At 41.1% G+C, this 24,186-nt stretch overlaps 1 protein-coding gene across 4 annotated transcripts in view; it reads right to left on the bottom strand.

Moving 5' to 3' along the window:
* Positions 1–16,442: 16,442 nt before the first annotated feature.
* zgc:162472 (uncharacterized protein LOC553495 homolog) overlaps positions 16,443–24,186 on the bottom strand; it is a 40,673-nt gene continuing 32,929 nt past the window's right edge. For all 4 annotated transcript variants that reach the window (XM_060935323.1, XM_060935322.1, XM_060935320.1 and 1 more), the window contains exons 20-28: positions 22,905–23,038; positions 22,509–22,621; positions 22,236–22,417; positions 21,919–22,120; positions 21,617–21,650; positions 20,692–20,787; positions 19,509–20,568; positions 18,802–18,988; positions 16,443–18,477 (exon numbers count right to left, since the gene is read on the bottom strand). In XM_060935323.1, coding sequence (XP_060791306.1) covers positions 18,343–18,477; positions 18,802–18,988; positions 19,509–20,568; positions 20,692–20,787; positions 21,617–21,650; positions 21,919–22,120; positions 22,236–22,417; positions 22,509–22,621; positions 22,905–23,038 — 2,143 coding nt within the window. In that variant the 3' untranslated portion in view covers positions 16,443–18,342. The remainder of the gene's footprint in view (positions 18,478–18,801; positions 18,989–19,508; positions 20,569–20,691; positions 20,788–21,616; positions 21,651–21,918; positions 22,121–22,235; positions 22,418–22,508; positions 22,622–22,904; positions 23,039–24,186) is intronic.

The following is a 24,186-nucleotide window of genomic DNA, read 5'->3' as shown; positions in this document are numbered from 1 at the left end:
CCTTTATGTTGGAGTTGGGCAGCGATGCAAAGAAAGCAAACTGGGGAATTATGGTGAAGGTGAGGCTTTTTGAATAACTATCAAACCAGCTGTACCACTTCTTTTACGATACATGCAACATGAAACAAAAGTTATTGTCCCCCCCCCCCCCCCCCAATCACACGTACAGATACACTCATTTCATTTTCTATGCTACTTGTCCGTTGTGGGGGAAGCTGGAGCCAATCCCAGCTGACTTCAGGTGAGAGGTGGGGTTCACCCTGGGCAACAAGGTCACAGATCTCTCACAGGGTTACGCAGAGACGAACAACCGTTCACATTTGCAGTCTTTGGACTGTAGGAGAAAACCAGAGCACCCAGAGGAAACCCATACAGGCATAAGGAGAACATGCAAACTCCATACAGAAAGGACCCCAGTCGGCCGTGAGGTTTGAACCCAGAACCTTCTTGCTGTGAGGCAACAGTGATAACCACCACACCACCAGAGATATGCTTGTACAGTTATTACAGTAAAATAATTTAGAGATTTGGAGTCAAGTTTATTTGTAAAGCGCTTTTAACAAACATTGTCACAAAGCAGCTTTACAGAAATGTAAAGATTTTAAACATGAGCTAATTTTGGGGCGGCATGGTGGTGTAGTGGTTAGCGCTGTCGCCTCACAGCAAGAAGGTCCGGGTTCGAGCCCCGTGGCCGGCGAGGGCCTTTCTGTGTGGAGTTTGCATGTTCTCCCCGTGTCCGCGTGGGTTTCCTCCGGGTGCTCCAGTTTCCCCCACAGTCCAAAGACATGCAGGTTAGGTTAACTGGTGACTCTAAATTGACCGTAGGTGTGAATGTGAGTGTGAATGGTTGTCTGTGTCTATGTGTCAGCCCTGTGATGACCTGGCGACTTGTCCAGGGTGTACCCCGCCTTTCGCCCGTAGTCAGCTGGGATAGGCTCCAGCTTGCCTGCGACCCTGTAGAACAGGATAAAGCGGCTAGAGATAATGAGATGAGATGAGCTAATTTTATTCCTAATTTATCTCCAATGAGCAAGCCTGTGGCGACGGTAGTGAGGAAAAAACTCCCTCAGACGACATGAGGAAGAAACCTCGAGAGGAACCAGACTCTAAAGGGAACCCATCCTCATTTAGGTGATAACAGACAACATGATTATAAATAACTCGCTTCTATAACTGTGTCCTATAGAGTCACAAAGTATAACTGTGTAACCAGGAAATTCATTATAGTTGAACAGGAAGTCTGTTTTGTTGAAGTTATAAACTGTTCGTTGATGGAAACTTGAGTGTAAAACAGTGGCGGCTCCTGAATTTTTTTTCGGGGGGGGGGGGGGGGGGGGGGCAATTTTCCCCTGTTATGTCTACACGGACCGTAAATGTCCACAGGACTGAAGTAAATTGACCTAGGTAGCAAATCAATTGGCCGAACTTGTTTTTGCCTGGTAAATTCAGATATCAATATAGACAATATCTCTTCTCTCCACTAGGTGGCAACACTAAACAAGTTAAAGGTGGCAAACTAAGGTAGCCTAGTAAACTAGACCCACCCGCCTAGCGGCCAAAAATATTTTTGCCTACGAGTGGCAAATATTCACATTTAGTCTGGCTTGCCAGGCTAAAACTAAGGAAGATTCATTGTGAAGCCTTCAAAGCAAAACATTTGGCCTCACAATCAATTAATATTACATTACTCATTTATTTTCTCATATTATTCCAGTATTCTATAATAAGTAGACACAAATTCTTAATTATAAACATATTCTAATTTCTTCAATTCTAAAGAATGCAATTAAAGTGGCAGGATATAAATCCAAAACAAGTGTTTATTTAAGTGTTGAAAAACTTGGATTTTTCATACAAAATACGTTGCAGATCTGAGTGACATATTTAAATACAGTGCCTTGAAAAAGTATTCATACCCCTTGAACTTTTTCACATTTTTCCACCTTACAACCACAAACTTAAACGTTTTTTTATTGAGATTTTATGTGATAGACCAACACAGAGTAGCACATAATTGTGAAGTAAAACGAAAATGATAAATGGCCTTCAAAATTTTAAACAAATAAAAATCTGAAAAATGTGGTGTGCATTAGTATTCAGCCCCCTGTACTCTGATGCCTCTAAATACAATCCAGTGCAATCAATTGCCTTCAGAAGTCATCTAATTAGTTAATAGAGTCCTACTGTGTGTAATTTACTCTCAGCATAAATACACTTGTTCTGTGAAGGCCTCAGTGGTTTGTTAGAGAACACTGAAGAACAAACAGCATCATGAAGACCAAAGAACTCACCAGACAGGTCAGGGATAAAGTTCTGGAGAAGTTTAAAGCAGGGTTAGGTTATAAAAAAATATCCCAAGCTCTGAATATCTCAAGAAGCACTGTTCAATCCATCATTCAAAAATGGAAAAAGTATGGCACAACTGCAAACCTACCAAGACATGGCCGTCCACCTAAACTGACAGAGCGAGCAAGGAGAGCACTGGTCAGAGAAGCAGCCGAGAGGCCCATGATCACTCTGGAGGAGCTGCAGAAATCCACAGCTCAGGTGGGAGAATCTGTGCACAGGACAACTATAAGTCGTACACTCCACAAATCTGGCCTTTTTGGAAGAGTGGCAAGAAGAAAGCCATTGTTGAAAGACAGGCATAAGAAGCCATGTAGGGGACACAGCAAACATGTGGAAGAAGGTGCTTTGGTCAGATGAGACCAAAGTTGAACTTTTTGGCCTAAATGCAAAGCGCTATGTGTGGCGGAAAACTAACACTGCTCATCACCCTGCACACACCATCCCCACTGTGAAACATGGTGGTGGCAGCATCATGCTATGGGGATGCTTTTCTTCAGCAGGGACAGGGAAGCTGGTCAGAGTTGATGGGAAGATGGATGGAGCTAAATACAGGGCAATCCTGGAAGAAAACCTGTTGGAGGCTGCAAAAGACTTGAGACTGGGAAGGAGATTCACCTTCCAGCAAGACAATGACCCTAAACATACAGCCAGAGCTACAATGGAACGGTTTAGATCAAAGAATATTCATGTGTTAGAATGGCCCAGTCAAAGTCCAGACCGAAATCCCATTGAGCATCTGTGGCAAGACTTGAAAATTGCTGTTCACAGACGCTCTCCATCCAATCTGGCTGAGCTTGAGCTATTTTGCAAAGAAGAATGGGCAAAAATTTCAGTGTCTAGATGTGCAAAGCTGGTAGAGACATACCACAAAAGACTTGCAGCTGTAATTGCAGCAAAAGGTGGCTCTACAAAGTATTGATGCAGGGGGGCTGAATACTAATGCACACCACATTTTTCAGATTTTTATTTGTTTAAAATTTTGAAGACCATTTATCATTTTCGTTTCACTTCACAATTCTGTGCTACTCTGTGTTGGTCTATCACATAAAATCTCAATAAAAAGCTTTTAAGTTCGTGGTTGTAAGGTGGAAAAATGTGAAAAAGTTCAAGGGGTATGAATACTTTTGCAAGGCACTGTAGCTTGTATATACCGGTAGTGTATGTAGCTTGCAACATTTATTGCACACGGTGGCCCACTTTAGATCATTCCTTCTGGACTAGACAGGGCTGGAGTGAGCTACGCCCTCATTGATGGTCTTGTTTGATTAACTGGAGACTTTCTGGGTGCTCAAACCAGTCTGGCTTTTCTTTTCCAACCTTGCTAGAGGCAAGTTGGAACTCTGTAGTGACTGATGCAACAGATGATGGACAATTTTCACGGATTATGTGCTTCAGCACTCGGTGGCCCTCTCTGAGAGTTTGTGTGGTCTACTGCTTGGTGGCTTAGCTGTTGTAGCTCCTCAAAACTTCCATTTCACAACAATAGCACTTACAGTTGACCAGGTCAGATCTAGCAGGGCTTGTGCAAAAGGTGGCATCTTCTGATAACATCACATTTTAAATCGCTGAGCTCTTCATTCTCCTACTAATGCTCGTCTATGGAGACTGCACGGCTGTGTTATTTTATTAAATTTTTTCACCTGTTAGTAATGGGTCTGGAATGCAAAGATAACATTTTGTGTTGATCATTCATAGTCATGGGGGGGGAATCAACCTGTCTTTCCAACTAACTTTGATCAGCCTGGCTACGTGTGAAAGCTCTGAAAACAGCTCCAGCACACCTTGTCTTTGGGGCAAATATCTCATCTCATTATCTGTAGCCGTTTTATCCTGTTCTACAGGGTCGCAGGCAAGCTGGATCCTATCCCAGCTGACTACGGGTGAAAGGCAGGGTACACCCTGGACAAGTCCCCAGGTCATCACAGGGCTGACACATAGACACAGACAACCATTCACACTCACATTCACACCTACGCTCAATTTAGAGTCACCAGTTAACCTAACCTGCATGTCTTTGGACTGTGGGGGAAACCGGAGCACCCGGAGGAAACCCACGCGGACACGGGGAGAACATGCAAACTCCACACAGAAAGGCCCTCGCCGGCCACGGGGCTCGAACCCAGGACCTTCTTGCTGTGAGGCGGCAGCGCTAACCACTACACCACCGTGCCGCCTGGGGCAAATATAACAAACTTTTCACAGTTTGTATGTTACATACGCCATAAACCACTCCTGAAACGACACCTGAACACAGACGTCACTCAGGCTCTGCGAAAGAGACGCTGAGTCACACGTTTAATGAAGACTGTATTTATGTTCATTCTTTTAAAAACGGATATCTGAAACATGATCACACTGATATTCACTGATTTGTCTCAGTTACATTTTACACCTCATGACATGACACTGATGGGTTTTTACATCGACTCCAAGAGACCGAATGCCAAATGGTGAGAGGAAACCAGGACAAACAACATGCAGACAGGAATGTGAGAGAAAGACACAAAGACTGTAATATCCTGCTCAAATCAGAATTCCAGAAAACCGTCACCATGAGACAGCACCGGACTCATTTTACACCAGGAAGCCAAAGAGCAAACAAAAAGGTTTTTTGTGGTGTTCGTCATTTATGTTTCAAGTGAATTTGGCTTATTTATTTCCAATATCATGAAATTACAATGTATAATTTCATGCAATTGACACAGAGTGATCTGACTGGCACAATTATGCTGATGATTCTCCTGCTCAGTATACGTGTGTGTGTGTATTTTATAGTATATACAATCCTGTGCAAAAGTCTTAGTCACATGTAAAGAAATGCTGTCGACCAAAAATGGCTTAAAAATAATGAAATGTTTCAACATAAAAACATACTATAAACAGTAATCATTAAGCCATTATAAATAAAACAAAGTCAATATTTTGTGTGAGAGGACCCTTCACTAAATATATATATATATATATATATATATATATATATATATATATATATATATATATATACACACTGTGTGCACAATTATTAGGCAAGTGAGTACTCTGACCCTACCATTATTTCTATGCATGTTTTCCAACCGCAAGCTAGATACACTTGAATGCTAATTGGATTTAAGCATTCTCAGGTGGTATTTATTTGTGTAATGAGGGAGGGTGTGACCTAAAGTAATTAATACCCTATATTAAGGTGTGCATAATTATTAGGCAGCTTCTTTATCTCAGGCAAAATGGGCCAAAAAAGAGATTTAACAGACACTGAAAAGACAAAAATTATAAAATGCCTATCAGGGGGATGCAGCACTCTTGAAATAGCTAAGCTATAGAAATGTGAGCACAGAACAATCAAACGTTTTGTTGCAAATAGTCAACAGGGTCGCAAAAAATGTGTGGAGAAGAAAAGACACAAATTAACCGCAAAAGACTTGAGAAGGATTAAACATGAAGCTACCAGGAACCCATTATCCTCCAGTGCCACAATATTCTAGAACTGCAACCGACCTGGAGTGTCCAGAAGGACAAGGTGTTCGGTGCTCAGAGACATGGCCAAGGTAAGGAAGGCTGAAACACGACCACAAGACTCACAAGTTGAAATGTCAAGATTGGGCCAAGAAATATCTGAAGACAGATTTTCCAAAGGTTTTATGGACGGATGAAATGAGAGTGACTCTGGATAGACCAGATGGATGGGCCCATAGCTGGATAACTAATGGACACAGGGCACTTTGACTCAGACACCAGCAAGGTGGTGGAGGGGTAATGGCATGGGCTGCTATTATTAAGGATGAGCTAGTTTGACCATTTCAGGTTGAAGATGGACTTAACATCAACTTCCAAACCTACTGCCAGTTTCTAAAAGATACATTCTTCAAGTAGTGGTATGGGAAGAAGTCTGCATCATTCAAGAAGGCCATGATTGTTATGCAGAACAATGCACCATCACATGACCCAAGTACTCCACTGCTTGGCGAACCCACAAAGGCCTTAAAGATGACAAAGTAATGACATGGCCCCCTTCCTCAGCTGACTTAAACCCTATTGAGTACTTGTGGCCCCTTCTTAAGCATGAGATTTACAGCGAGGGAAGACAATACACCACTCTGAATAGCATTTGGGAGGCCATGGTTGCTCCTGCACAAAAAGTTGATTGTCAACAAATCAAAAAACTAACAGACTGGATGGAAGGCTCATGGCAGTTATTGAAAAGAAGGGTGGCTATATTGGTCACTGAATATTTTTGAAATGCTAGAAGTGTTTATTTGTTAATTCTGAGTTGTTTATTTGTTACACTGAAAATTAAAATAAACAAGTGAGATGGGAAACTTTAAGCTTTTCATTTAGTTGCATAATAATTCTGCACACTAAATGTTGCCTAATAATTCTGCACACTTGTATATTCCCCTGAGAAGGCCTAAACTCCCCTTTCCTTTGTTAATCATTCTGGTTTTAGGTTTATTAACAATTTGGATTGACTGAGAGCACTGTATTTGTTCAACGATAAAATTAATCATCAGGAATACAACTTGCCTAATAATTGTGCACACAGTGTATATATATATATATATATATATATATATATATATATATATATATATATATATATATATATCCTCGTCTCAGGTCTAGTGAGTGCAGTTTTATAAGAGTTTTATAAGGAAATGAACTGTAGGTTTTACTGAACATCTTACAGAACCAGCCACAGTTCTTCTGGACACTTTGCCACACTCGTGTCTTCATTTTGCACCAAAATTTTGCACCAGTAGCCTTCATTATGTTTTCTTTTTTAATCTGAAAAGTGCTCTCTTATGGAATACGCTGCTCAGACATTTACAAACATTTTTTTCCCTGTAACATTTAATTTTGTGCTGGAAAAAAATATGAACATTTGGAACTCTAAAATGTTTTTGTACTGACTCGATAATGTAGAAATCATAAAATAGAAATCTCTAACAAGTTTAAATGAAAAAATAGGGAGCTTAAGACTTTTGCACAGTACTGTTTACATTAACAAAATGCTCTCAATTGCATAATGTTTTCAGCTTAGTGTTCACATTACTTTCTGGAGCACCATCAGCCTTAGCACCACTCCGAAATGAGCAGAGCTTTCATGCAAAAGACAAAAAACAGAACAAAAGCAATACCTTCTTCTTAGGAAAGCGGTGTTATCACTGGCATACGTTTGACTCTCAAAAAGTCAACAATTAAATTCCAGTGTATGAATAACGACAGTTGTAAGAGCCGTGCCTAACTATTTGAGCACCATCAATTAGATTCTGCTTTATTTATAACAAAACATTCTTTAAAAAAAAAGAACTGAGAAATAATCAAGTGTTACATTTCTAAACTGAACTGAAAAAAAACCTCAAATTGTTTTGAAGCTATTCAAAACGAAGAAAGGTGACATGTTTCTGATTCTTTTCTTTCTTGAATGAGAAACAGAATAGAGACTAGAGGTACTGAAACTTTAGTTAACTGTAAATTTGTTGAATAAACAGCATCTTGTTTACTATCCCATGCACTTTTGAACATATCTACAGTTTGTTATATATGAAGTATTTGTTGTTATCTAACAGAAGGACAAAAAAAGTAAAAAAAAACCCAAACAAACAAGAAACAAACAAACCAAAAAAAAAAAACCAGTCTTACTGCAAACTATCTGAAACAGACAGCATCGCTAACAGGTACAGTAGCATGCCATTATTATGTAGAACATCTTTGATAAAGTCTGAACAGAAGGTAAAAACAAACAAACAAAATAGAACATGGTGTGTTCAGGAGGAATTGTGAGATGATCAGATTTGGTATGGTGAAACCAGTGTTAGGTGAACATTCCTTTATGTTGGAGTTGGGCAGCGATGCAAAGAAAGCAAACTGGGGAGTTATGGTGAAGGTGAGGCTTTTTGAATAACTATCAAACCAGCTGTACCACTTCTTTTACGATACATGCAACATGAAACAAAAGTTATTGTTTTTCCCCCCCTCAATCACACGTACAGATACACTCATTTCATTTTCTATGCTACTTGTCCGTTGTGGGGGAAGCTGGAGCCAATCCCAGCTGACTTCAGGTGAGAGGTGGGGTTCACCCTGTGCAACAAGGTCACAGATCTCTCACAGGGTTACGCAGAGACGAACAACCGTTCACATTTGCAGTCTTTGGACTGTAGGAGAAAACCAGAGCACCCAGAGGAAACCCATACAGGCATAAGGAGAACATGCAAACTCCATACAGAAAGGACCCCAGTCGGCCGTGAGGTTTGAACCCAGAACCTTCTTGCTGTGAGGCAACAGTGATAACCACCACACCACCAGAGATATGCTTGTACAGTTATTACAGTAAAATAATTTAGAGATTTGGAGTCAAGTTTATTTGTAAAGCGCTTTTAACAAACATTGTCACAAAGCAGCTTTACAGAAATGTAAAGATTTTAAACATGAGCTAATTTTATTCCTAATTTATCTCCAATGAGCAAGCCTGTGGCGACGGTAGTGAGGAAAAAACTCCCTCAGACGACATGAGGAAGAAACCTCGAGAGGAACCAGACTCTAAAGGGAACCCATCCTCATTTAGGTGATAACAGACAACATGATTATAAATAACTCGCTTCTATAACTGTGTCCTATAGAGTCACAAAGTATAACTGTGTAACCAGGAAATTCATTATAGTTGAACAGGAAGTCTGTTTTGTTGAAGTTATAAACTGTTCGTTGATGGAAACTTGAGTGTAAAACAGTGGCGGCTCCTGAATTTTTTTTCAGGGGGGGCAATTTTCCCCCGTTATGTCTACACGGACCGTAAATGTCCACAGGACTGAAGTAAATTGACCTAGGTAGCAAATCAATTGGCCGAACTTGTTTTTGCCTGGTAAATTCAGATATCAATATAGACAATATCTCTTCTCTCCACTAGGTGGCAACACTAAACAAGTTAAAGGTGGCAAACTAAGGTAGCCTAGTAAACTAGACCCACCCGCCTAGCGGCCAAAAACATTTTTGCCTACGAGTGGCAAATATTCACATTTAGGCCGAATCCCATTTCACCCCTTGGACCAACCCCTTGGCCCTTCCCCTCCATTTTGCGCGTTCATGTGAAGGGGTAGGGGTATCCCAATCCCAGTTAACGCGGAGGGGTAGGGGAAGGGGTAGGGCTTCTGTACCCCTCCAAACGGAGATTTTCCTGGAGCTGACTCCGAACGAAGGGGTTTGAGTGATTTCCCACAATGCCATGCGGATTTCAGCGAGATTTCATAAAGATGGCGGTTCCCGCGGCGAAAGATTGTCATAAATGTATTTTCTCCATTATTTACGTGTTTTAAGTTGTTATCCAGAGGAAACACGCCGCTTGATTTGCTTTCGAGCTGAGAATGAGCAGCGATTTCTGAAATCCAAGCTGCTGCTAAAAAGCTTTGGGAGTGAGTATTGTTTTCGGTTGCTTGACTGCGTACGTTTTGTTCTATTATTCTCGCTTTTATTGTTTACATGAGTGTTCTGACACCTCATTCTGTCAGATGTGGTGCACGAAGCGCCAAAGATATCCCATTCAGTGGTGTTAGTTAACAAATCACACCCTGCCAGCAGAGATTTCTGGTTCTGGCTCTGACTGTAGCGGCTGGTCGCAGCCAATGCCGCATTTGGTCGCGTTTTGCTAACGTAAACGCTGACGGAGGTACGCGATGACGTATGCGATCGTTGAAGGGTTATCCCAATACGTAGGGGTTGAATTTCAAGCCCTATCCCTTGTAGCTCAGTTTCAAGGGGAAGGGCCAAGGGGAAGGGCCAAGGGGAAGGGGGAGGGGGAGGGGTAGAAATTAGAATTGGGATTGGGCCTTGGGATTTCATAAAGATGAAAAAAAAAAATAATAAATATTATTTACCAGCTTACCAGGTCCATGAACATAAATCTGACAGCTAACAAGGTTGGGATATAAACGAATCGAATACAAACCACCCGCCGGGACTCCTACTTATGCGGCTCCAGTTTATCATTGAAGCTGGAGCCGCAGCTGGATGAAGCCGGCAGCGCGCAGGAAAATAGTGCCAAGCGATTTCGAGGTCTGACTTTTTATTTGGCAACGGTTTTGTGATGCAAATATATCACTCTTTTGAACACATACTGTTTTGAGACGAAAAACGTTTTACTTTCGTGACCCCAACAAACTTGCCGGACTACTTTCGTCTGGACCAAAACTGGACAAGAACTGGACTCACAGGATGCTGTCAGGGGTAAGTCAGTGTGTTTGCACGACACTGTTGATGGGGATGCCATACAGATTCATGTCAAAAATCCCGAACTATCCCTTTAAAGTGGCAGGATATAAATCCAAAACAAGTGTTTATTTAAGTTTTGAAAAAGATGAAGAAAAGCATAACCATCAAACAAACATGTGCAGCTTAATTATGTGGGTTTTTTTAATATGGAATTGCACCATTTTAACAACAAATAATTCTGCATTTTTTTTCCCCAAGAATTCCTCCAGAAAGTACGGAAGCGTATTGCTTTCACTTGGAAAAAAAAAAAGAATCCAGTTTTTTTGAGTAATTTATTTTTTTGGTTTGTTTTTCGGGGTAATTATTTCAGTTTTTCTGAGTATTTTTTTTCCTCCTGTTTTTCTGAGTAATTATTTTTCTGTTTTTCCTGCTAGAAAGCCATGCCTTAAAAGGAAATTTAAAGTATTACAAGCATGTCAATGAACACAAAAGGCTTTGGTTATTTATCTATATACACACAAGGTTACACAAGGTTTTGTAGTCAGTGCAACTTGGCTTAACAAGTTGGAAAAAAGGTAAGGTGCTGCTGGCTCCAATGAACACATACTGTACAATATATAAAAACTGAAAATATGCTTAATTTACACCAAGTCAGAGAGAACTTGAGGCTACTGAAATATTCCAAGCATGGCAATGTTAAACTGCCATTGGTAAAACAAAAACAAGGCAATGTTAAACTGCCATTGGTAAAACACACACACAAACAACTTTTACCTAGTAAATTCAAATATCAGATATCACTGTACCGTCTGCTGTGCTACTTCCAGGGTGGAAGAGAACGCAAGGGTAGCAAAAAAGAGCATTGACTACATCACAGCCAGCTCGCCAAGTTTTCCGGTGGTACCAGTCCTTGTTAAAACCTCTTGAGTAGGTCTTCTCCCCCTTCGTAGACACTTGCTTGATGTTTAAATTCGGTCTAGGAGGTCCTAGCTGTTTGATTGCCGTTTTCTCCTCATTGGTACGACGACTAAAGGGAACTTCTTTCAGAGACGCTATCGTATTGTTGCACTCAACACTCGCCGCCATCTTCATAGAATGTTCACACATTTCCCGCACAAGTTGCGTTTTCCAGCCCAAAATTATGTTCAAAACCCGCCAAAATGCACTTAAAACCAATCTGGCAACACTTGCGCGGCGCAACAGGCGTATGACGTAAGCACGCTGCTTGTGCGAGCACATAAAACCTAATAGAAAATGCATTGGGAGCAGGATTTTCGAAAAAAACGTACGTACCATTAGTGTCAATGGGAGATTTTGGGGCAAATCTGAACCTGACAGAAATCGCTCCAAAAGGGCGTGGCTACACCAGGCGTGACCTTAGCCTGATTGGACAATGACATTACTGTTGGTAGTAGGAGTAGATTAAAAAAAAAATCTCCCTCCCTGTTTGGGAGTGCGTCGCCCAAATCGCCCCTATTAACGAGCCGCCAGTGGTGTAAAACTGTTCATGACAACTGCAGTCCTAAAGTTACCATATGCCGCTTTTCCACTACCAATGCGGCTGAGTCGGGCTGAGCGGGGCTGTTGGAGTTGCATTTCGACTACAACCGTGCTGAACCGTGCTGGCTGGAAGTGGGTGGACACATTGGGTGGAGTTAGCGAAAGTGGGTGGACGTCAGGTGATGTCATTAGGCGGCGCAAACAGTGACATCAGTGACCTTTTAAGCGGTAGTCTCACGACCCGGAGAGTAAACAATAAATATGGAGGACATGGAGTCGTTAGTGTTGCTGGTCTTGGTGCTGTGGCTTGTTGTCGCTGACAACGCCAACAGATACTGGCAAGAGCGTATAGATGAGGCGAGGCGCATAAGGCTTCATAATTCTCGTAATTCTCCTTCTTCCGGGTTTACAGATCCCAGCGTGCTCGCGGGGCGTGTGAGGACACTCCTCCTCACCAATCAGTGCACAGGGGAGTGTCTCCTCATGCCCCTAGCCCCACTCGGCTCGGTTTGGCTCGCTTCAGCCCCACTCCAAAACCGTGCGAGTTTTGGGGGCTGAGCAGGGCTGAAGCGAGCCGAGTCGTGCTGTTCTTAGATAGTCGAAACGCGAGCCGTGTCGGGCTGAAGTGAGCTGAAGCGAGCTGAAAAAGGGTAGTGGAAAAGGGCCATAAGTGTCCAGAGCGTCTTCCAAGTGCAACTTTCGACTGTCCACATGGGGCCGTCCTCCACAGGAGCAATGTGATGAGACTCCAACCAGACGTAGGTCACCAGGATGGATCAGGCAGGTCCGAGCTCCATTTCTGATTAAAATGATGCCTAGAGTGCTGCTGCAGAACTCAAAATGTTTAAATCATTTCCCCAGGTCAGATATATTGTACTGTGTTCATAGCAAATTTGTATTCATTTAGGTTTATACAGACAAAAGTGCACACTGTTTATGATTCAGATATTAAAAAGATCTTTCCTTTCCTATTTTGCTCAAAATATTCTGAGAATCAAATTGAACCAAAGCATAAAGCCAGTATCGTTAACTGAATCGAATCATGACCCGAGTGTATCGTTACACCCCTAACACAGGAACATACAGGAACATCGGAGAGGATTATTTGAGGTTATAGTGGGGATTATTTTTCTCAAAACCATATCTATAATGTTCCAGGTGTGGGTGGAATACTGAAGCGCAGCAGGTGGGGGCTGAGGTCAACAGAGACTTTCTGTATATTTTGTAATATTGTGTTTGCTTTTCAGCTTACTACTCTTGTTCATGCGCGCACACACACCACATTATTGACAACAGGTCTATGGACTTTGCCCCTCACCTTCCCTGGCCCCACCCTCCATTCACAAACCGACATTTGGCCACGCCCTCGCTGCCACACCATAAAATTACCTTTTTTTTTTTTAATTGAATACTGAAATTGTCCCCATTACAGCTCAGCCCAAACAGTTTTGGTCACTGCATGATCCACAATTATTTTTGCAATTCATTCATTTCTTTCATCTAACAACAGAAACGCGCTCAGTCAGGTGAATAATCAGAGCGTGGTGTTCTCAAATACCTTCTTAGATTATAAAAGATAAATAATTACTATGTGGGCGTCGGGAACATCATGAAAGCCTGATAATAAGAGGTTTTATCGAGTAATTTTAGAAACAAAAATGTACCTTTAAAAAAAATGTCTACGTGAGTCTATAAGCCTATGAATAACAATAATAATAACAGCAGCTCTTTCACGGGGACTTGACGTGTTTGTGTAATGTTTCTGGAAGGAGTCTCCAGTGTCAGTGCTGTGTAACAGTCAGAGATGAAGCTGGAACCAAGTTTTCCGACACCTTCAGAACAGACGAGTCTGACGGGTCCCCCCCCCCCCCCTTTTTTTTGTCGAATTAGCTCACAGATACCATCAGCATTACAGCATCGTGTCATGTGATCTCATCCTTTAATAATTAACACCTGAAGTATTTAGTAAATTATAATCTTTGTCAGAACCCAATTAACTTGACCTTTATTCCTGTGGGTTGGTTACACACCTGCTCACTCGGATCTTCAATTCTCACTTTTTTTTTTTAAGAACTCGCAGGTATAAAATTCTTATAAACATCAAACATCTAGGTTTAACCCTTTAATATCTGGAGCAGTAGTTTTATTTTCCTAGATCTTACACGCTTCATAAATGTATTAGTCAGAACTCAGATTATGAGGTGGATGAGTGTAAAAAAGTTTGCACACCTTTACTTTAAGAGATTGTGTGTAAAGTTTTCCTTATTTTCTTTATCACAAGTGACAATAAAATAAATCAATGAACTCTTAACTAACCCAACCAAAAGGTTAAAATAAGAAACCTAGAAGGGTTCCTTGACTTGTCCGTTGGGAGGAACACCATGCAAAACCCACCAACAGAAGGTTTGAATCACAGAAGAGTCCACATAGACGCCCTTTAAGATAGGATGAGCTCTTAACTATCTAAGAAACCTTTCTGTACCCCAATCAGATTAAGAAGACTAAAACTTCTTGTCCTTGGATGGGAACACTCATAGGCTCTATGCAGAACCCTATATCAAAGAAGGTTCAATGTCGAAGCTGTTAAAGAAACAATGAGCCCTTAATTAATGATCCAAAAAAAAAAGTAATCCAATCAAAAGTCTAAACTTACAAAGCTTAGATTTCTTTGGCTTGAACCTTCGAAGATTCGATATAGAGCCCTAAAAAAGTAACGAACCAATCATGGTAGGTGGATCTTTTCTTACCACTACTCATAGATGATTTTAAACGTATGGGTCATGCTGAGGTCACATGACCTTTTTATCCAGAAAAGCATCTGAAGGTGCATTTCACTGTGAGAAAGGAAGAGAGATTAGATTGAGCTGCTTAAGTGCTCATTTTCTGGGGTGTGTACGAGTCTGAGGTGTGTGTGAAGGAATGTAGGTGAGGTGTGTGTCCAATATTGAATTACTTCCCTCCAGGTGATGAGCAGTCATAACCAGCAATAATCGCTGCCCACTGAAATAACGTACCGATGGTGTGCGTCTCGTCTCTCTGAAGCCTCCTCGACTGATACGTCTTCGCCGATGGAGGACTTTTGATTCATTTCCAGACACAAGAACATTATTGAGAAGTTTTGGCACCCCTACACTATTCCCAACCAATGAATGAATGACTCAATTAACTAAATACTTAGATGATCAGTCACCAACCAATCAGTGAACTAACACAAACAGTCCAATAAATTAATCAGTCACTGAGTCAGTCAATGAATGAATGAACCAACCATCATGCATTCATCTTCAATAAGCACATTATCTTCCTCAGTGTCATGGTGGCTCAATCCCAGAGTCAATCCCAAGCACACTGGACACAAGGTGGGAATACACCTTGAATGGGGCCCATCTCAGGACACACCCACCCCTGAGGCAGTTTAGAGTTGCCAGTTCACCTGCCGCCACGTTTTTTGGAGGTGGGAGCAAACCAGGGAACCCAGAAAGGAACATGCAGACATGGAGAGAACATGTGACACGCTGAACAGTAGCTCACAATGGACCCTGGAGCTGTGATGAGACGTTCCTCAGACACACAGTGACCTCCAGTGGTCAGGTCTTGTAAGAAAGTTCATTCAAGTTCTGAAAGCTGGAACAACGACTGCAGAGAAAATACGGAATATTCTGGAATTATATTATACAGGTTATACGGTGTGTGTCGATTCTAGCTTAATATAAACAAGTCATTAAAGCAGATGATAAAACCTGTAAATAAACCTCATTGCCAGATTTTAACCAGTGTTCAGTTCGAGTTGTCCTTCGAGCACAAGCACCATCTGTTCTTCAGGATTTTCACTTTCAATTTCAGACAGTTGTGGCTGACAGGGTTATCACTGCTCAATACCTGGAGGGAAGCAATTCAACACTGCAACACACACCTCTCACACACCTACACATTCCTCAGACACACAGTGGCCTCCAGTGGTCAGGTCTTGCAAGAAAATGCAAGAAGTTCTGAAAGGCTGGATGATAAAACCTGTAAATAAACCTACACTTTCACACACTCACTCACCCCTGAGCAGCTCAGAGGCCCAGTCAGGGGTCACTTCCTTTCTCATCGTGAAAAGCACATCCACTTGTTCTCTTCACTCACAGGTAAAGCTGACCGTGCTTCATGCGTTTCTCATCCAACCATTTTATCAGCAGTCTTCATGCGGTCATGCTTTTAAGAAACCCTGATGAACCTGGATGTTCTCTCTCATGGTTCTGAGAACAGATGAACACCCAAACTGCTGTAATCAACCCAGCTGTAATCAATCCTTATTCTGTTCTTGTGTGTTTGGATTTTTAAAAGTAGTATTCATATTCATGTTGAGAGACAAAGTCTGTTCAGAGAAAGAAATCCGTGACGGCATCTAATGTGTAAAATAATTACAAAGGAATTTATATCACAAATAAAAGCACATAGTAAAAATGTATTAACATATTTACAGATGACGTTAAATTGACAAAAGCAACTGACGAAAAAACGATGCTTGTAAACTTGTGTACAACATGAAGGAGAGTGTAGTTGTATCTTAGAACACTGTAAATGTAGAAGTGTATAAAGCACTGTGCACAGTCAAGGCAGGAAGCAGGAAACGTGGCACACCACTGATTAACAACAAACATTTAGCAGTTCAGCAGCTGTGGTTAAATAATAATAATAATAATAATTATTAATATTATTATAGCAAAACCACAAAAACAACAAAGTTAAGTGAAAGCACAGTGTAGTCCAGAACATCACCGGTTCCTGAGGAGAACCCGTCTGTCTCTGTGTTAACACTAAGAAGTGACGGTGTCAGGTGACCTTCGTTTCCTGTATACCTGCTTAAAACTTATCCACAATTCCAACAAAACGACAAAGCAACAAGGAGACGACTGTAATATAAATAATTAACCATGCAGTAAAGCACCAAGTCTTAATCACTGGCTCTGGTTAACTTGAGACACAAATATTCCCATTTTCTTTTTGCTACACAAAACAATGAAAGAACAGGCCACGCCCACAGATTCCAGAGGCACTAAAATATAAATATATATCTGTAATTCTGTAAAATCTCTGGAATTCAGTATCTCTGTCAAACAGGACAGAAAGAAAAGGGGAAGAAGGAAAGAAAAGAAAGGAATGAGGAAAAAAATTGTGAAATGAACTCATCTCATTATCTGTAGCCGCTTTATCCTGTCCTACAGGGTCGCAGGCGAGAGGCGGGGTTCACCCTGGACAAGTCGCCAGGTCATCACAGGGCTGACACATAGACACAGACAACCATTCACACTCACATTCACACCTACGCTCAATTTAGAGTCACCAGTCAACCTAACCTGCATGTCTTTGGACTGTGGGGGAAACCGGAGCACCCGGAGGAAACCCACGCGGACACGGGGAGAACATGCAAACTCCACACAGAAAGGCCCTCGCCGGCCACGGGGCTCGAACCCGGACCTTCTTGCTGTGAGGCGACAGCGCTAACCACTACACCACCGTGCCGCCCTGTGAAATGAACTGACAAAAAAAAAAAAAAAAGATATAAATACAAGAAAGTAATCTGAAATGAGGGCCCTCTGGCTGAAGAAGTCATTATGACATCACAAGTTGGAATTTGCAGAGCGTCTTCCATACATGCCCCTGTGACCGAACCGTCACTATAGAAACCCTCCCTCTCTCCCAATTTTCCTATTTGGGAATGTCCATGACACAGAAATGGAAGTAGTAGTGGAACAGGCCACACCCACTCATCATACAAAGATACGAAAATACACAGACAATACAAAAAGTCACAGAAGGTGATTCAGGCTGCTCGGCATTATGGGTAATGAAACTCAATTTCATAATTACAGAATGAGACGTAAGCAAGATGAAATAAGTGTTGTGTTCTGATACACTTCGATACGATTTTAAAAACTCTGCAGCACTCAAAACTACGTAAGAAACTTCAGAAAAATGTAACCTGCTGAAATATGAGGATAAATGACAGTGTTTTGGAGAATTTTGAGGTAAAAACAATAAAGAGGACGAAGAAAATCCCCCAAACACGAAATTCCACATCGACTGGTGTTGCACTGATCATGTGGTCACTCAGCTTTACCTAATTTAACTGTTTTTAAAAAAACGTATGAGTGTTTTATCCCTGATTGGCAGTGTGACGCTCTTCGTCTGTGTCACACTAAACACACTAATGCTGCAAATGAGTAAAAGCTAGCAAGTACAAAAAAACAAGTAGAGTGAAAGCTCGCTCATTCTAAGCTAATCGTCGCTGGCTCGGCGATGTCCTCAGTCGAGCTCATCCTGTTCATCCACTACAGTGAAGATGTCAAAGTAGTACGCTGTGACACTCATGGGCTCTTCGTTGTCTTCTGCTGCGCTCGGGTTCACGCTCGACATCTCGGGCTGCATGTGTGAGCTCACCTGATCACCACAGGAAACATCATGAGAAAATAAATTATTAAAAATAAATATAATCCACTTCAGAAAAGAGGAGAAATAATTAAGAGCGTTAAAATATAAAGATACTGATCTCACAGTTTACTCTGCTACGTTGCATAAGTAAGGAATAAAACACTGTGTGTGGTTTAAAGTGTCGAAAGTGTTTTATTCCTTTTATACGACAGCAATTTTAAAAATAATGCATTAGAATGAGCGCAACAGAGCCACATAGCTGTAATATATGGAAAAATTCAAACAGAGAATAAAAAAAATGATTGAAAGACATGTTGTGAATGTGGTGGTTACATGTGGAGGAGGAGGAGGAGGAGGAGGAGGAGGAGCAGGAGGCGGAGCAGAGGTGCTCGGTGCAGCTCGCCTCCGCTCTGTACGAGACGTGATGACGGGTTTTTGAGGAGCTCGAGTGGACTCTGAGGGTCTCTGTGTGCTTGTACTGGACATGAAGGACAGGAAGCCTTTAGGTCTCCTACCAGGTCTACAGAGGACGAGAAATAGCGCGCACACACACACCACATTTTCACATCGTTACTTTCGCAAGATTTTCGTGCCTTCACATTTTGTTTAAAATAAACACTCTTAGCTTAGCAGAGCCACATGACTGTTTCTCCATTTTATACCAACACTGTTTAAAAATCAAAACAATTTAGCAGTGCCTTAATAAATGGCTCAGTAAACTAGATTTAATTTATTTTTACTTTAAGTGGGTGGGGCTAAATTCACCCCCTGAATCCCAACTTACGGAGTGAAAGACAACCTCGCAAGTAAACGCTACCCTAGCGAGAGAAAGCTACCATCACAGGAAAAAGACAACCTCGCACTGAGTGCTGTCAATCAAGTGTCCTCATTAGAATATTAGGCCACACCCATTACAACAATCTTCAGTTGGGCCTCAGCTGCTGTTTGAGTGTTTTATCACATACCCTCGCTTGTTTGGAACTAGTGCATAATGTATATAACTGAAAACAGTAGGTCAAGTTCAGGCCACACCCACTCACCTCGTCAGAGGTCCGGTTGAAGCCAGGGGTGTGATTTGATGAACAGGTTGTGACCCCACCCCCACCCTACTGGCACTAGGCTCCACAGGGTCAGTTCCTGAAAGGTCGAGGTTTCCCACAATGCCTTGAGAAGAAGAAGCAGCAGAAGCAGCAGCCTGGGGAGGCGGAGTTTCTGTCCTGACAGGTGAAGGCAAGATTGCAGAACTCTGCTCTGTGGAAGCAGTAGAAATTTTGATGTTTTTATCCAAAACGGCCGATGATGAAGCTTCTTCTTTATCCAAAATGGCCGATGAAGAAGCTTCTTTTTGATTCAAAATGACTGATGATGGACCTTCTTTTTGATTCAAAATGGCTGATGATGGAGATTCTTTGTCCAAAATGGCTGATGATGGAGCTTCTTTGTCCAAAATTGTCAATGAAGAAGCTTCTTTTTGATTCAAAATGGCTGATGATGGAGTTTCTTTATCCAAAATGGCTGATGATGGAGCTTCTTTATCCAAAATGGCCAATGAAGAAGCTTCTTTTTGATTCAAAATGGCTGATGATGGAGCTTCTTTGTCCAAAATGGCTGATAATGGAGCTTCTTTGTCCAAAATTGCCAATGAAGAAGCTTCTTTTTGATTCAAAATGGCTGATGATGGAGCTTCTTTATCCAAAATGGCTGATGATGGAGCTTCTTTATCCAAAATGGCCAATGAAGAAGCTTCTTTTTGATTCAAAATGGCTGATGATGGAGCTTCTTTGTCCAAAATGGCTGATGATGGAGCTTCTTTGTCCAAAATTGCCAATGAAGAAGCTTCTTTTTGATTCAAAATGGCTGATGATGGAGCTTCTTTATCCAAAATTGCCAATGAAGAAGTTTCTTTTTGATTCAAAATGGTGGATGATGGAGCTTCTTCTGTTGAAGCCAATGAAGGAATTATCAATGATGTCTGTCGTGGTTCTGTTTGTACAAACGTCATCTCACATGAAGAAGCAGGTGAAGATCTCATCTTGTCTAAAGATGGAAGGTCACGACAGGTTTTTCTCTGAACTGGGTTGGGTTTGATCCGCAGTTTTGCTAAAAACAGAAATTGAACATAGATAAAACAATTTTAGAAACAACAAAATACCCAGAAATGAGCTGAATGTACAGCATTTTAAAGGTAAAAATTTGAAAATGTGCCCAATTTCCATCAGTCACCTCTTCTTCCTCTTTCTGGAAGCTTTCTCTTCTTAGCAGGAAGGTCCGTCTCCTCGACGTTCCCCTCAGGCTTATGGCTTGATGCTGATGGTTCCACTAGATAAAAATGATTTTAATAACACAGGGATAAGTAAAATACATGAGAAACACGGTAAAAACATTACTGGTGTTGTATTATACAGACAGATTATAGCTACAGCACCAGTTTAGCCTTACACTGTACATTTCTGAAGCCATTAAATAACAAAAAAAAAGAAAACACTAGTAATGCAGAGAGCGCCCATGAGTTTGCTTTTCTGTCCCATTGCTTATTTTTCCTCAAAATTGTCACAGATATTGATTTTAGGTATTAAAAATTACTAATGATAATTTATATGGTCAGAAATACTACTAACATCAAGTTTCGGTTAAAGCTAATAAGACGAAAAAAAAAGAAGCAGCAGCTTGTCATGTTACTGAGAAACCACAAAGCATAAACTCCTCCTAAAGACATCAGAAAGCTTAAAAGTTACAGCTTCACCTCTGATTGCAACAAAGCACTGACACTGGAGACTCCTTCCATAAATGTTACATAAACATCTCCTTACAGGAAACATATTTTACACCATATCTATGATTACACACGTCCACCGTACACGAACTGTTACTATAGAAACGATAACGGATTAGAATGAGTTTGTTAATATAAACCTGTGATTTGAAGCTGATTTTAAATCAACACCTTCTGACCAATCAGAGTCCAGGATTCAACAGCGTGTTAGAATATTACATTTCCATTTTCTAAATCATGAAATATTTAAATCATAATGTTTTAGATGTAATGTTCCAAATAATGTTCCAAATCTGACATGTTAGTTTTGTAAGTTTTACTGCAATGCGGTAACAATGTTGGTGGAATTTAAGAGTTAAAGCTAAAACGACTCACCAGGTGGTTCATCAGGTCCCTCTAGAGCAGTAACCTGGAAAGAGAAATGGTAAAACAAAACTTATTTAACATTTTTAAGACCACTTCGTTAGAGATATTAAGACTAATCATAATTATAAAGGAACAGATTCAGAAAATCCAGAATGTTTTTATGACATAACACATGAATGGACGTTGGGCAGATGCTCTTCAGATGATGTTTCTCCTGCCATCTTCTGAAAACATTTTAAATGCCATAAACGCCATCAGCTTTTCCAATAATGCTCAAGTCTGAATTTGGGAAATTATCAACATGTCCTCACGTTCTGACTTAAAGGAGAATGTTCTCTTCTTCTGACTTGGCTCCAGCTTTCCTCCTCCTGTCTTCTGCTCGTTTCATTTTCTCTGTTCTCAGTCTCTCGCTCCTCTGAGATGGGAATCAATGCATCAGGGAGGAGCTGGGACAATACCTGATCTCCAGCTGGACCTGTACCTTCCACATCAGGAGTGGCATTTTCAATGGCACTGAAGAAGAGGAGAAGAGAGGAGAGGAGATCTTAATAATAATCCCAGACTCTGCTATAACATCTTTACTGCAGTGTGAGTTGATGTTCACGCTGTTATTGTGTTCAGGACTCACGTGATTGGTTCAGAATGCAATCCTGATGTTGCAGCAAGTGGGAGAGAATCAGTCACAAGCCCCGCCTCTTCTTTCAAAGTGGGCAGGACCTCAGTGAGAGAGAGAATATACACTGGCTCATCGGAGGTTGAAGGTTCACACACAGGTCCAGGATGTTCCTCTGGATGAGCATCAGGAATCACCTGCATCTCATGTAGAATATGCAAAAAAAAATTAATAGGAATAATAAACGCTGAATTCCTTTTCTTCCGTAGAGTCGAATCAGTGTTTTACCGTTACAGGGTCGTTTGGAGGAGTTTCTCTTTCCGGCTCTGGGACGACGTTAGCGCCCTCCTCTGGCTCAGGGTCAGTAAAAGTGTTTGGAGCAGCTTGTGTCTCATCAGGAACTGTAAAGAGAAAATATTCACTCCACTCAGGTCTGGTAAGGAAGAGTTATGCTGGCTCATGTACCGGTGCTGCCGTTTTTACTGGATACTTCATTCCACTCTACCTTACTGGTCATGTTTCAGATGCGCAGAGACTAAAGCTCACCTTTCTGTCCAGAGCAGCAAAGAGGTGGAGCTGTGCAACTGTGTGCACTTCTTTACTTTTTAATATTTATATTAATTAACCCTTGAACTGTGCCACATCTTCAGGAACGATCTTCCTCCGAACAGTTAGCCTCCTCACCTGCTGGATGGTTCTGCTGGACGTGTGTGGTTCTGATACTCTGCACCAGGTTAGGTTTGGGTCCTCGACATCTTCTGACTGGCTGAGAGGGTTTCACAGAGCACTGAGAACCTGAAGAACGTGATTCAGACTCACTGCAACACACACACACACACACACACACACACACACACACACACACACTATTGTTATAGTTTTTACAAATAACTGAAAAATTATTAAAAGAAATATTTATATATACAGGGGTCTACTTTATGCTGATCACTTGACACATTTTACTTTCACTAGGTAAAGCAAGTGTTGAAATATTATTTTATTTTTAAATTTATGATTTTTTTTCATTAATGTATTTTTAAGTTTTTGTCTTAAGTTTTTGTTTTAGGATTTAGACATTTCTGAAGAATTCATTCAAGTCTGCATGTTGGTATTATTGTGTCACAAAATACAGCAGCCAATCAGATTCCCAGGGGTGACAGTGGAAAAAATTCCTGAGCCTGAACTTTTTTCCCTGCCCGGGAGGTGAGCAGCGTGGGGTGCTATGTACTGTATGCGACACACTTAACACATAACTTGTTGGCCCCTGGGCCCAGATATATGTCTGTGTATAACCCTGATCATCATTATCGTCAAGTGGGGTTCAGGGGTCTGTTCCCCTGGGAGAATTTTTTTTTTTAATTAGTCCCTTAAATGATAGATTGTGGTGAATTTTGTCGAAATAAATGGATAACATTCAGACATGAGATGAACAAACCCAGTATAAGCCTATATTACAGTAGCATCTTCGTGCAGAGCACCAGAGCTCTCGGGACTGGCAGGCCTGTTCAGTAACCCATCCCTGCTTTAACTCGTCACATACCTGCCGACTTACTGCCTGTACAGCATACGAGACTACAGAGACTACAGCCGTACCGAGACAGGTCAGCAGGTGGCAATTACAATACTCCAACGCAAACTAGGAATTGATCAGTAGCCTAACCACTGACTAAATGACATGAACACATTCATTTCTTTAAAAAATATAATAGAAAAATATGCACCATTTATTTTAAATGCTTTTTGAAACAGTTACAGTGCAACAAAACCATATACAGTGAGAGTAAAAAGTATTTGATCCCTTGCTGATTTTGTTGGTTTGTCCACTAATAAAGACATGATCATTCTATACTTTTAATGGTAGATGTATTCTAACATGGAAAGACAGAATATCAAAAAGAAAATCCAGAAAATAACTTTAAAGAATATATATTAATTGATTTATATTTCATTGAGGGAAATAAGTATT

Source organism: Neoarius graeffei, chromosome 12, assembly GCF_027579695.1.
Source record: "Neoarius graeffei isolate fNeoGra1 chromosome 12, fNeoGra1.pri, whole genome shotgun sequence".
Lineage (NCBI taxonomy): Eukaryota > Metazoa > Chordata > Actinopteri > Siluriformes > Ariidae > Neoarius > Neoarius graeffei.
Note: the sequence above shows the minus strand (reverse complement) of the source record. Positions and strands in the feature narration are given on the sequence as shown.